The sequence below is a fragment of the Lagenorhynchus albirostris genome, chromosome 3 (assembly GCF_949774975.1).
Source record: "Lagenorhynchus albirostris chromosome 3, mLagAlb1.1, whole genome shotgun sequence".
Taxonomy (NCBI): domain Eukaryota; kingdom Metazoa; phylum Chordata; class Mammalia; order Artiodactyla; family Delphinidae; genus Lagenorhynchus; species Lagenorhynchus albirostris.
The window spans coordinates 165,252,687-165,266,977 of record NC_083097.1 but is presented as its reverse complement, the minus strand read 5'-3'; the positions used below and the strand labels follow the sequence as shown (position 1 = coordinate 165,266,977).

Sequence of the window (14,291 nt, the reverse complement as noted above, 5' to 3'; positions counted from 1 at the left end):
GAAAACTGAGGTGCAGGGAGGTGAATAAGTCATTTACCCAAGGTCTTAGGTGCCAGGGCTCACAGCTGTGAGTCTGTGAATCAGGATGGGCAGAAGCACCACCCCCACCCCAGGGGAGGTGTAGACCCATGGCCCCTCGCCCTTGGCAGCCTGGCCTAAGAGGAAGGAGCAGAGGGGGCTCTCACCCATGCACAGGGTCTGGTCTGCGGAAGCCCGGAAGCCACGGTGACACAGGCACATGTAGCTATCAGCTGTGTCCACACAGTCGCCATGGCTACAGATGTTTGGGATCTCCCGACACTCATTCCGTCCTGAGGGAGGGCAGGGAGTGTGGTGCCCCGCAGAGTCCCCACCCCACAGTGTGTTGCGAGCCATCACACGTGGCAGTGGGAGAGCCCGACCGCCTACCCATTCTAGCTGCTGTCCCAGGGGAAATGCTTCACCTCCCATTTCACCCTCACGACTCCCGTTAACAGATGCTCTCAGCACCCCCACCCCAAAGTACAGCCAAGGAGGGAATTCCCGGGCAGTCCACAGCTTATAACTCCACGCTTCCACTGCAGTGGGGCACGGGTTCGATCCCTGGTCAGGGAACTAAGATCCTGCAAGCCGTGCGGCACAGCCACCCCGCCGCCCCCCCCAAAAAAAAAGTACAGCCAAGGAACAAAGCCCGGACAGAGCCGTGCCCTACCCAAGTCACAGCGGGAGGCAGAGTCTGGCTTTGTCCTACACCCCACTCCCTCACCTCCCTACTGAGGTCCCCACTTACCCACACAAGCACCCCCTGAAGACAGCTTGTACCCTCGGGCGCACTTGCAGCGGTAGCTGCCGGGGATGTTGATGCAGTTGGCATTCTGCTGGCAGGGGCTCTCCCCGCTGGTACACTCGTCCACATCTGGGGAGTACAGCCAGCGGGGTGGGGTTGAAAGAGATGCTTCCCTGCAGAATCAAACCCTAAACCCAGCCCTCCCCCCCCCACTTCAGAGCAGGTGGTCCCTCCAGAACCACATTGAGCAGGGTGATGTGGGATGGAGCCCCTCAGAAAGGCGTTAGCCCCATACACAGAGGGGGAAACTGAGGCTCACGGGGTTTAAGAGACTTGCCCAGAGAGCACAGGCTGGGAGGGGGGACCAGCATCCCACCCGGGGCTGGGGAGGCAGGGGGGCGGCACCTTCGCAGACCAGCAGCACCCTGTTGTAGCTGAAGCCCGTGGGGCACTCGCAGCGGAAGCTCCCAATCTGGTTGATGCAGACGCCACGGGCACAGATGGCAGGGATCTCCCCACACTCGTCGATGTCTGGGGAGGGCGCCAGCCGTCAGGAGCAGCTCAGCTCCCGGCAACGTCTGGGGACCCTGACCTAAGAGATCATGCAGTCTAGGAGAAGATGTGTCCCCCAACCAGCACACACTTGAAAAATCCTGCAGTGGCCAAACTATATCTGCTCGCACCGGAAAGAAATCAGGATGTGGGAGGGAAGGCAGGGGGAGAAAGCCTCTTTCTCAACAAAAATGCACATTTGCTGTGACCCAGCAAGCCTGCTTTGTGGGGTCTCCGGGAACGAGGCAGTCCCGTGTGTGAGCAGGAAGCTGCATGGGAGGACCTGTGGTGACGTTTAGCGAGAAACTGGAAACATCACCGGAGGAATGGATGACAAAATGTGGTCCCTCCCTACAAGGGAATACGATTCATCCTGAAAAAGGGGTGAAACACTGACACTCACTACAACGTGGAAGAACCTTGAAAACATGATGCTCAGTGAGAGAAGCCAGTCCCCAAACGACAAATACCGTACGATTCCATTTATATGAAACGTCCAGAACAGGCAAATCCAAAGAGATGGAAAGCGGAATAGTGGTTGCCAGGGGTTGGGGGAAGGCAGAACAGGGAATGACTGCTCATGGGGACAGGGTTTCTTTTTGTGTGATGAAATGTTCAAACTTCAATTGAAGTGACGGGGCACAACTCTGTGAATATACGAAAACCCACTGAATTGTGAGCTTTTGATGGGTGAAGTGAATTATATCTCAATAAAGCTGCTGTTTATATAAAAGAACCTGGAATCTGCCTATGTGTCCATCCATGGGGGACTGACTTATGACCTGGGATGTGTCCATGTATGGAATACTACAAAGCAGGGCAAAGAGGGAGGCAGTGCTGCGTGTAGTAACCTGGCTGGTCCTTCACGACTCTTTGCTGGGTGAGAAAAATAATTTGCAGACAAGACATAAGAAAGCACAGAATTTATGTCCAACTCCCCGGAAAACAATGCCATACATTTTCAAAGGCGGATCTCTATGTGTGTTTAAATGCATGAAGAAAGAACTAGAAAGAGGGCTTCCCTGGTGGCGCAGTGGTTGAGAGTCCGCCTGCCGATGCAGGGGACGTGGGTTTGTGCCCCGGTCTGGGAGGATCCCGCGTGCCGCGGAGCGGCATGCATGGTGGGGATGGTTGCACAACAGTGTGAATGTAATCGATGCCATTGAACTGGACACATAAAAATGGTTAAAATGGTAAATGTTATGTGTATTTTTACAGAAGTTTAAAAAGTGAATAACAATTTAATAAAAATATTCTCATTGCTTTTTTTAAAAAAGGGGCAGGATTCCTGGCCTGGGGAGTTGGAAGAATGAGGGTGTGGGGTAGGGGAGGGTGGAAGGGAAAGAGCTGTGGGGGGGAGAGGAAGAGAGGGGGCAGGGCTCTGGGCACAGAGTGACCTGGGGCTACAGACAGGAGGGTGGTGGTCACTCACCGAGGGGCTTCCCTGTGTGGATGTCAATGACGAACCCGGGAACCTGGTTTCCACACAGGATCTGGTAATCCACTGGGCAAAGGAGAATGGGGAAGGCAGGGCGCTGGGGCTGCAGCCTCCCTGGGAGGACACCTCCTCCTCCTCTGATCAGCTTGTCCATCCCTGTAGCCCAGTGCTCACCTGGCCTCTGACAACTAGTCCCTCTTCCTCCCTCCACTCTGACCAGCGCTGGGAGGGTTACTAGGGTTACAGGTGCCATTCGCCTGTGTGGTGTGATCTTCTAACACATAGACATGACCTCCCTCATCTCTTCCCTGCATGAGTGCCACCAGCTACACCCCACTGTCCTCACTATAAAATGCAGACTCTTCAGTCTGGACCTCAAGAACCTTCACCCTCAGCCCCACCTTTCCTCCAACAGCATCTCCTGCCCTCCTGTTATATGATTTCATTCCATGTCTGGATGTGTCCTGCTCTGTCATGCTACCGGAACTTTGCATATGCTGTTCCCTTTGCTGTTCCCTAGCATAGTCCACTTCAACCTTGAGGACTCTGGGCAGCCCACCACTCTGGCCCTGGACGGCTGATGACGCCATCCTTTGGCTCTTCCAGGGCAATTCACTCTCTGACTATATCCCACTGCTGACACCAAGATGCTGCTTGCCCGACCTAGATTCCCAGGTGGGTGGGTGTCCCTGGACCCACCTGATAGACATGGGCAGGCATTTGGGCAGTGCCACCTTTCCCCAGGTCCCTGCCCTGCTCCTCACTCGCTCTTCTGCCTGTATCATGATGAGAACAGACCAATCTCAGTGGCCCCTAGCCTAGTGTGGACTTCTGTTTCATCATATTCAACCTGCACCTCAGATTCAGGTGCATAAGATTCAGGTAGGTATCTAACTCCCAGCACATAATCTGTGAGTGACATTTGATCTCTCTTGACAATCTCATGACCAAACTTGGCTGTCTGCAGTTTCCTCCCAGACTGCACAGCTTGGGTCTACCTTATTCTTATTTCCTAGAACCCAGAACAGGGCCTGGCACTCAGAGACAGTCAGTAATGACCCCTTCTCATACCACTACATGGGGTTGAACAATGACCCTCCACCCCCAAAGTTCATGTCCACCCAGACCCTCTGAATGTGACCTTTTTGGGAAATAGGGTCTTTGCAGATACAATCAAGTGAAAGTCATCCTGGATCAGAGTAGCCCTAATGCAATGATTGGTGTCCTTATAAGAAATGAAGAGACATGTGGAGACACAGAGAGAAGCCATATGAGTTGAAGGCAGAGATGGAGGAGATGCAGGTACAAGCCAAGCAGCACCAAAGAATGCCTGGAACCACCAGAACCTGGACGAAGCAAGTAAGAATTCATCCCTAGATCCTCTGAAGGAAGCGTGACCCTGCCCACACCTTGATTTATGACGTCTAGCCTCCAAGACTGTGAGAAAATACGTTTCTGGTGTTCTTTTTTTTTCTTAAGCCACCAAGTTTGTGGTATCTGTTGCCACAACCCTAGGAAACTAATCGTCTTAGTTCAGGCTGCTATAAGGAAATACCATGAACTGGATGGCTTCAATAACCAACGTTTACTTCTCACAGCTCTGCAGGCTGGGAAGTCCAAGATCAAGGCACCAGCAGATCTGGTGTCTGCTGAGAACTCTTCCTGTCTGTCTTCTTGCTGTGTCTTCACGTGGCAAAGAGAGAACGTTTCTTGTGTCTCTTCTTATAAGGGCACTAATCGCATTTAGGGGCTCCATCCTCACGACCTAATTAACTCCCAAAGGCTCCACCTCCAAATGCCATCACACTGGGGGTTAGGGCCCCAACATATGAATTTGGGGGGAACTCAAACATTCAGTCCATAGCACTAATAAACTTGTAACCCCCTAGTTATCCCCTCTACTCACCGCTCCATTCCTGCAGCTCTTTCTGATGCCTGGGCTGGTTGCTAGATCATCCTAATAGGTCTCATCCCAACTGCCAAAAAGTTCTTCTGCTCAGTCCTTCTTTCAGGACTTTGCTCCTGCTGTTCCTTGCCTGGAATACCCTTCTTCATCCTGACCGACATTTCTGTAATCCTCCTCAGAGCTTCTGCAAGCTTGCTCCGCCCGCAGCTCATGGGGCCCTGGTGCCTCTAACCAGCTGTGCTTTTCTCTCTGGCCCTAGGCACTCACTCACTGACCCCCCCCCCTCACCCCACCAAATAATCTGAGAGTGTTCAAGGTTCTTTAGCACAAATGAAAGCCTCACTGATCCATCCTGAATTCCCCGAGTCTGTGAAATAGAAGGATGCCTTGCCCTCCTTAAAAGTATTGATTTTTCCATACGTTGATTGGGATGGAACTTCAACTCTTCAGCTCTCATCAAAACAACAGACTCATCTGGGAGTCCTAAGTGCAGTATGCCTCATTAAACACTGCATTAAAAAGGGCCAAGCTGGAATGAAGGCCAGGGAGGGGCACTTACGGCTGGCAGGAGTTGGGCAGGCCTCGCAGGGTCTATTCCACGCCTGGCCAATGTTGTAAGAACAGCAGCACGTCTTCCGGGTCACGTTAAAAGTCAGCTCATTCCGACATGTACCGTTATAGTGCCGGAAGCAGACACTCTTCCTCATGTCTGCAGTTGGGTTGGGGTGAAGGATGCAGGCAAGAGACACCAGAGGAAGAGAGCCAGGGAGATAGGAACTCATTCATAGATCCATTTGGAAATTACTGGCTTGACTTCTCCCCAGCACACATGAGGGTGCCCTTCACATTTAAACTTTCTCAGGCAGTGCACAACCTGGACAACCATACACGGCAGCCCTGGGTCCCTGAGCCCTGCAGCCTTGCTCACTGCTGCATACCAGCATCTCAAATACACTCACCCTCCCTCTCTCCTCCCACAAACATGCCTCTCCACACTCTTCCAAGGTTTGGAGACTCCCAGAAGCCCTTTCCACACCCGAGTGCTTTTCCCACAACTGCTGGGGTCCCCCATCATCACACTTCGTACCCATGCAGTTGTTGCCACCGTTGACTTGCAGGTATTCCGCTGGGCAGACACAAGTGTAGTTCCCCAGAGTGTTGTAGCAGGTACCAGGGCCACAGATGCCCGAGTGTGCAGAGCATTCATCGATGTCTGCAGGGGGAGGGAGGAATTGTCTGCATCCAGGAATTGTCTGGATAACTCCCCACCCCAGGTCTGCTAGAGCCACTTCACTATGCGGTTGAGTTTAGTTTCAAGATTAGGTTAAAATGCACAGACATCTTAGCGATGTGTAAAGATACGGCACAGTATTAGGTGGGGAAAAAAGTTTACTATGATCCCACTTCTATGAAGAAAAAATATGATCTGAGCTCATTTAATGATATTATCACCAAGAGTGGGGCAATCATGTGCTTCCCGGTGTGATGCAATAGGAAGCAAGAACCCTATGAATAAAATATTCTTGAAAGAAAAAAGTTGATTCTCAATCTCATTGATCCCTTAGTCCAGAAGCAGCACACATTTTCTGTAAAGGGCTGGAAGTAAATATTTTTTTCAGTTTTGCCAGCCAAACAATGGTCTCTGATGAGCTATTCACTTTGCAGTGGTAGCCTGAAGGCAGCCAGCCACAGACAATGGGTAAACAAACTAGCATGCTGTGCACCAGTAAAACTTGATTTATGGCCACTGAAATGTGAATTTCATGTCATTTTCATGCAGCACAAAGTATTATTCTCCTTTTGATTTTTTCCAATAACCTAAAAATGTGAAAAGCATTCTTAGTGGGCTATACAAATACAGGTGGTGGAGTATTAGCAAGCTAGGAGTGACATTTCCAAAAATGGCAGAATAGGGAACGTCAGAGCTTTATTCCTCCACAAAAACAGCTACTGAGCTGAGCAAAAACTGACAAAATTAACTTTTGAGGAACTCAGGAATCCCGTCAAAAACTTACAAAACCAGGGGATCTGATATATAAAATATCCTAGAGAACCCACAGAATGAAAACTATTAGAGCTAATAAATGAAGCGGGCACAACGCAGAATGCAAGATCAACACACTGACATAGAAATTTCAGTTGTATTTCTACAAACTACCAAAAAGCAACTGAAAAGGAAATTAAGAAAATAATTCCAATTATAATAGAATCCAAAAGATTAAATGCTTAAGAATAAATTCAACCCAAGAGGTGAAAGACTTGTACACAGAAAACTATAAAACATTTCTAAAAAAATGAGAGAAGACCTAAATAAATGGAAAGACATCCTGTGTACATGGATGAAAAGACTCATTATTGTTAAAATCACAATACTCCCTAAAGTGATCTATAGATTCAATGTAATGCCCATCAAAATCCCAGTGACTTCTCTTCTTTTGGCAGAAATGGAAAAGCTGATCCTAACATTCATATGAAAAGGGACCCCAAACAGCCAAAATAATATTGAGAAAAGAAAATAAAGTTGGAGGAGTCACACTTTCCCATTTCAAAACCTACTTACAATGCTATAGTAATCAAAACAGAGTGGTACTGGCATGAGGATAGAACTATAAATCAGTGGAACAGAATTTAGAGACCAGAAACAAACCAAGACATCTACAGTCAATTGATTTTCACCAAAGTGCAGAAAGAAGTCTCTTCAGCCAATGGTGCTGGGACAGTTAGATACCAACAGGCAAAAGAATGAAGCTGGATCCCTACCTCACACCATATACAAAAATTAACTCAAAATAGAAGACCTAAACATGAGAGCTAAAACCATAAAACTCTTGGAAGAAAACATAGGGGTAAATCTTAATGACCTTGTGTTTAGCAAATGGATTCTTAGATATGACACCAAAAGCACAAACCACAAAAGGAAAAATAAAACAGATAAATTGGATTTCATCAGAATTTAAACCTGCTGTGCATCAGCAGACACTATCGAGAAAGTGAAAAGACAACTCACAGAACTGGAGAAACTCTTTGCAAATCACATATCTGATGGGAGTCTTATATCCAGTATATATAAAGAACTCCCACAACTCAACAACAGAAAGGGAAACAATCCAATTTTAAAATGGGCAAAAGACCTAAATAGACATTTCTCCAAAGGTACTCAACCTCATTAGTCATTAGGAAAATACAAATCAAAACCACAATGAGATACCATTTCACACCCACTAGGATAATATTTTACACAATGGAAAATAACAAGTGTTGACAATGATGTGGAGAAACTAGAACCCTCTTATGTTGCTGGTGAAAATGCAAAATGGTGCAGGTGCTGTGGAAAACAGTTTGGCAGTTCCTCAAAAAGTCAAACATAGAATTACCATATGACTTAGTGATTCTAGGAGTTAGACAAAATGTTTGACAAGGACTGGCTACAGAATTTGTCCAGGGCAAAGTATATGAAGAATTTCAAGATGGTGACAGCAGAGCATTAAACTAAGCGGGGGTGGGAGGGGTGGGGGAATGGCACCCTTTGGAGTACAGGGCCCTTGAGTCTGAAAGCTGGGAAATGCTGCAAGCCTGCAGCCCTCAAGGGCACAAACTGGCCCTGCGAGGCTCCACAGCCAAGGTTAACATTCAGGTTGAAGTCTCCCTGCCCTGTGACAGTCAAGAAATGCAACACAGGGCCACATCTGAGGACAGGACTTTTCCCTTTTTCCCTTGAGAGTCTACGGAATAGGGGAGGCAGGGAGGGATGAGATATTTTTCAAGCATTTTGGGTTCTGACTCTGGTTTGACAGCTCCCACCTCCATGTAGAAAGGAAATTGGGCTTTCAATCTTAGATCTCTCCCTTCTTTCACCATTTCCTTGAGTTTCTAAAGAGTGCTGATCAGAGTGAAAGATCTACTGTCCTCGTGTGCTGATGTCAGTGTCTGGTTGCATGCAGGTGCTCAGTTAATATTGTTGAAAAGAAGAAAAAGAATGGATTGGTGGACAGATGGATGGATGGATGAAGGAAGGAAGGAAGGAATTTCATATATTGCATCAAAAGAGCTCAGACTCAAGGATAAGAATGGCTGGGCTCAAAGCCAGTTTCAATCACTTACTAGCTGGTACCTCTCAAGTGACTTAACCCCCTTGAGCCTTAGTTTCTGCATCTGAAAAATGGGCTCATGATAGGAACATCTTTCTCATGAGGCTGTTTTGGTGAATGAACGAATGACAAATGCAGATGTCAGCATCCTGGTGACATGCAATCACAGACACCAGTTAACTGTTGATTGTTACTAAGACACAGAAGAGGACAGTAAGGAGACAAGTGAAAAGGAAAGGTATGGCTGTCCTTTTGGTGTCTTTCCCTTCCCCCTCTTAGCTCTGGGCCTTGCTCAGCTTTTAATCAAAGGGAAGAAGGGCATGGTCACTGAGATAAAGCCAGGTCATTTCTGAGTGGGAAGGAGGCTGGAGGTCAGGCAGTGGGGAGACGGGGAGGGGGCAGCGGAGCAGAGGGTAGATTGGGACATTTCGAGGAAACCTTCCCAACCCTTCTAACGGGCCCCAGGCAACAAAGCAGGTGAGAAGACTCCAAGGGGCATGTGAGGCCCCAGTACCTGAAAAGGAGGTGAGGCTGAGCAGGAAGGCAGGGAGGATGGGGTGGGTTCAAGCTCACCCTCACAGATGCGGGTGTCCTCATTGAGGTGGTAGCCAGGTGGACACTCGCACTGGAAGCTGCCGAAGGTGTTGACACAGTTGCCCCCCTGGCACAGCCCTGGCAGCTCCTGGCATTCGTCAATGTCTGTCAGGAAGTGAGGAAGCTGTGATTGGAAGGTAAATCCAAGCAGAGGACTTGGGGGACACCCATGCCTTGCCCTGGGCTCTCCAGGGTCCTGGAGAGTCAGTCCTGCTTAAGAATACTCAGGGACTTCCCTGGTGGTGCAGTGGTTAAGAATCCGCCTGCCAATGCAGGGGACATGGGTTCGATCCCTGGGCCGGGAAGATCCCACATGCCATGGAGCAACTAAGCCCAAGCACCACAACTACTGAGCACGCGAGCCACAACTACTGAAGCCCACGTGCTGCGAGCCCGTGCTCCACAACGAGAAGCCACCACCATGAGAAGCAAGCACACTGCAGTGAAGAGTAGCCCCCGCTCGCCGCAACTAGAGAAAGCCCACGTGCAGCAATGAAGACCCAACGCAGCCAAAAATAAATTAATTAAAAAAAAAGAATACCCAAGAGCTGTTGGATATTTGGAGGCTGCACCCAGACTCTCCTGGGTCAATGTCACCCTGAATTCATCCTCTTCCCCTTCATTGGATAGAACATCCTTTCATCTATCCATCCATCACAAACTTCCGTCTTGATGGAATTCTCCAATCTCATGACCCCCATGGATAGATGGATGGATGGATGGACAGATGGATGGATATGGGAGGATGGATGTGTGGATGGGTACATGGGTGGATATGAAAAGTGCTAGATGGGTGAATAAGCAAATGGGTCAATGGACGAAAAGATAAATGAGTGGATGGATGGGTGGGTGGGTGGGTGAGTAGATGTACGAACATACTTATATATATGGATGGATGGATGGATGGATGAATGGATGGAAGGAAAGAAGGAAGGAAGAATGGATAAATAGGGAATGGATGTATGGGTGGGTAGAGGAGAGATGAATGGATCGATGGGTGGAGGGGGGTTGGATAGAAGGATGAATCAATAAACCAACAGGTGGAAGAGGAGATGGCTGAGAGGATCTGCCCCCAACCCCAAAGCGGCCCAACTCTGTTCCTCGCTGAGGGGGGAATGAGAGGAAGGTCAATCAGTGGATGGTCTACCAGGAACTCACCTTCCAGAATGACGGTGATGGGATTGGGCCGGAAGCCCTCACCCCCCGGGCACAGGGTTCTGTACTCAGCTGCAAGGGAAAGAGGTGCTTGTGAGGGGCTGTGGGATGGGGCATCTGGGCAAAGCTCAGGAGAAGCAGGGGAGAGGAGGTCCCCTAGAAAGGGCTCAAGAGTGGGCCTTACATCCCTTTAGCACAGAAATTACATCCCTTACCTCCTCAGCCTCTTGGGACCAAGAGACATTGAGCCAATCCTGGGGGATCCAGCGTGTGTGTGTGTGTGTGTGTGTAAACATGTGCTCACAATTCAACATGTGAGCAGATGGATCTTGTGGTAGTAGCTCAGGGTAGGTAGGGATTCTTTGTGATCCACAACCAGACCCTAGTGTGACCACAAGTTTCCCCCATGAAAGGAAGACCCTGGATGTACACACACACACACCTGAATAGGTGGACAGCTGCCTCCCTACTTGACACCTGACGACTTTGCAAATGCTCTTCCCACTGCACCCCACACGCTTTCCCCTACTCTGCCTGGAAAACTCCTACTCACCCTTCAAAACCTCATTCAAGTCCCTATGTTGGAAAGGCTTCCCTTACCCCCTTCCTCTCCATGGCTTCCTCCTGACCCATCACTATGCCTCAAACAGGCCCTTAGGATAGTTCCACTCTCAACAGTCCAGGGACTGTTGGTTTACGGGTAAGGGGCAGTGTACAGCAGTTGCGGTCCATCCTTCTCTAGGTCCCCACCCCTACAACAGGACACAGAGGAATGCTCAATGTTTGTTGATTGACTGAGTGAGCAAGTGAATATAAACACACAAAGAATTTGCAGGAAGAGATGGCAGAAGGAGACTTTGGGGAGAGACCTAGATGATGAACTGCTGAGAATATGCTGTGTGACCCAGGGCGAGCCCTTCTCCCTCTCTCGTTCCCAGTGTCCCTCCCTTAGCAGAGATGACCCACTAAGCCCTGCGGGAGCCTGGACCAGGGCTAGGTCTCTGCCTTCCCCCGCCCCCACTCCCCCAGGGACTCACTGGTATTGGCCAGCGGGCACAGCTCACAGGGGTTGCCCCAGGCCCGTCCCAGGGAGCAACAGCAGGATGCTCGGGTGACGCCAACCCCGATCTCCACACTGCAGGAAATGCCACCGTCCCCTCGGTCCTGTGTGTCCAGGAAACAGTTCCCGACCCGGGTGTCTTAAGAGGCAGAAAGGGATGGTTAGCAAGTGGTGGGGGAGAAATGGTGTGTGTGTGTGTGTGTGTTTGCACTTCTGTGTACGTGTAACTGTGTGTTACTCTATGTGTGTCTGTGTGTGCATGGGTGCGTCTGTGTGTGACTGTGGAAGTGTGTGCATGCATATTTCTGTGTGCATGTGTGACTCTATGCATGTCTGTCCGTCTGTCTAGAGCAGAAGGCTGTATCTCAACAGATGATCGGGATGATCACTCTGGCCAAGGGCCTGTGTGTCAGGAGCAGATGGATCTGGGTGACCCAGGCTATGGCCCCATCCAGCCCACTGACCCCAAAACCCCACCCGGAGTGGAGTGCGTGCTCACCCACGCAGCCCACCCCGCTGGGGTTCAGCTCGAAATCCTGGGGGCAGTTGCAGAGGTAGCTGCCGGGGGTGTTGACACACAGGCCGTTGATGCAGTTCACGGGGTCTGCACACTCATTCACATCTGTGGGGTGGGGGCACCGTCAGCAGGGAGCCCTCCCTTGACCCACTTCCCTCCTGCCTTCTTCCCAGGGAGTCGAGCCCTGGCTGTTGGGGGCCAGGCTTAGAGGCCAGGTCACATCCTCCCCCGGGAAGAAAGCCTGATGGGACAGCAGCCTCTGGGGTCTGCCCTGTCCCAGGCGACCCCACGCCCTCCCCTGCTCTGTTCTACTTGGCCTGGAGGTTTGCCCTTGACGGCTCTCCCTGCCCCAGATTCCACGAGCTAACCTACAAAAAGCAACATTCAGGACATGTTTTGAGCCAGGGGCTGGCAGACTACAACCTGTGGGCCAAATCCGGCCCCCTATCTGTTTGTGTGAATAAAGTTTTATTGGCACACAGGCACACTCATTCATTCACTTATCGCCTGTGTCTGTTTCCGAGCAACAGGGCAGAGACTGTATGGCCGAAACCTGAAAATATTTACTGCTGAACCCTGTTTGGGACACACGAGCTGCACGCCCCCTCCCCAGCCCCATGGACCCCACACCTGTGCAGTTGCCGCCTCCGCGGTCCAGCTCGTAGCCCTCATCGCAGACGCAGCGGAACATGCCTGGCAGGTTCTCACAGCTCCCGAACACACACAGGTTCCCGAGAACACACTCGTCCACATCTGGGGAGGGACCCCAGCTCAGCGCAGCCCAGCCCACCTGGCATCCTGCTCCTGTCACCCCCAGTGCCAGTGGCTCCAGGGACCCGCCCACACCCCAGCAGCCCCAGACCTCACCCTGGCAGGCGTGCTGGTCCTCTGTGGGGTTGAAGCCCATCTCGCATTCACAGCGATACCCCCCGGGGGCATTGAGACACTGCCCATTCTCGCAAAGGTCCACATTCTCCGCACACTCGTCCCTGTCTAAGGGGACCCAGAGACAGAGGGCTGGGGGTCAGCTGGCCAGGACCCACTCAGGGTGGGCAGGTGGCCCCTGTCATTCAAATCCTTCAGTCACCCAGGGTTCCAGGGAGCTGGCAAGTAGCCCGGGGAACTTGGAGGGCAGGTGACCAAGTCAGGGCCAGGGAGCAGATAGGGGACCTGGTCACTCAGGATCTGGGGTGGAGGGCCGCCAGGAAGTAAGCAAGTTCTCCTGTTCCCCACATCCATAAGGCTCCATGCATTCTGAGTCCAGGGGAGAAGACTGCCTCCAGGGACTCAGGCCCTGGCCTGTGGCCCCAAATGCTGAAGGCATGTCCTCTCCGGCACCCACGGGGTGGGTGGGTGGGTCAGTGCAAGTTGGGAAGCCAACTGACCACTGTAGCCACCTTGGAATCCAGCCCCCATGGCTGTGCCTCTCGTGCCCCTCCAGCCCTCCCATCCTAACCCCTGACCTCACCTTCGCAGAAGTAGCCGTCCCCGGCAAAGCCCGGGGGGCAGGCACAGCGGTAGGAGCCAGGGGTGTTGAGGCAGTCAGCTCTCGGGCTGCACCCATGCTCCTGGAAGGCGCATTCATCCAGGTCTGCAGGAGATGGGACCCGGAGTCCCCTGGGTGTGTGCACTGAGGGGCTGCAGGGAGGCAGACCCTCCAACCCCAGCCCTGACCGGCCCCCCTGGACATGCCTGAGCCCAGCCACCCCTCCCTGCCACCTGCCTCCCCCTGCACCGCCCCACCTACCTCTACAGCTCTTGCCCGGACCTCCTGCCCTCAGGCACTCACCGTGGCATTCGAAGCCATCCCCCACCCAGCCTGGCTGGCACCTGCAGCTGAAACTCCCAGGGACGTTGAGGCAGGAGGCGTGACCATCACAGCTGTGTCCCCCAAGCTCACATTCGTCCACATCTGAGAGGAGAGGGACCCAGGCATAGGAGGGGCAGGACCAGGAGAGGGGGTGGAGGAGGCAACATCCCCGGGAAACCTGGGCCCAGTAGAAATAGGGCTTCAGGTACAGAGTGGCAAGACTCAGTGCAGGAGCAAGGGAGAGAGCAAGGACCTTCCCTAGGGCAGGGCTGGCCCACACATGTCCCCACACCACGGCGGGAGCTTCCACCTTCACCCAGAGCCCAAGAGGAAAACCCCCAAACCCAACAGGGCATGACTCCCAGAAGCGCCCAGAAATGGTCTGAAATGGCAGCATGAGAGACT

The 14,291-nt window shown here is 51.6% G+C and overlaps 1 protein-coding gene across 1 annotated transcript in view; it reads right to left on the bottom strand.

The window, feature by feature from the left end:
* The window catches only part of FBN3 (fibrillin 3), a 65,013-nt gene that overhangs the window by 20,522 nt on the left and 30,200 nt on the right, over positions 1-14,291 (bottom strand). Inside the window, exons 34-47 of the mRNA XM_060146424.1 lie at positions 13,866-13,988; positions 13,545-13,667; positions 12,944-13,069; positions 12,707-12,829; positions 12,059-12,181; positions 11,537-11,698; positions 10,503-10,571; positions 9,324-9,449; positions 5,750-5,875; positions 5,222-5,371; positions 2,751-2,822; positions 1,172-1,297; positions 770-895; positions 186-311 (exon numbers count right to left, since the gene is read on the bottom strand). Of these exons, the coding sequence (XP_060002407.1) occupies positions 186-311; positions 770-895; positions 1,172-1,297; positions 2,751-2,822; positions 5,222-5,371; positions 5,750-5,875; positions 9,324-9,449; positions 10,503-10,571; positions 11,537-11,698; positions 12,059-12,181; positions 12,707-12,829; positions 12,944-13,069; positions 13,545-13,667; positions 13,866-13,988 (1,701 nt within the window). The remainder of the gene's footprint in view (positions 1-185; positions 312-769; positions 896-1,171; positions 1,298-2,750; positions 2,823-5,221; positions 5,372-5,749; positions 5,876-9,323; positions 9,450-10,502; positions 10,572-11,536; positions 11,699-12,058; positions 12,182-12,706; positions 12,830-12,943; positions 13,070-13,544; positions 13,668-13,865; positions 13,989-14,291) is intronic.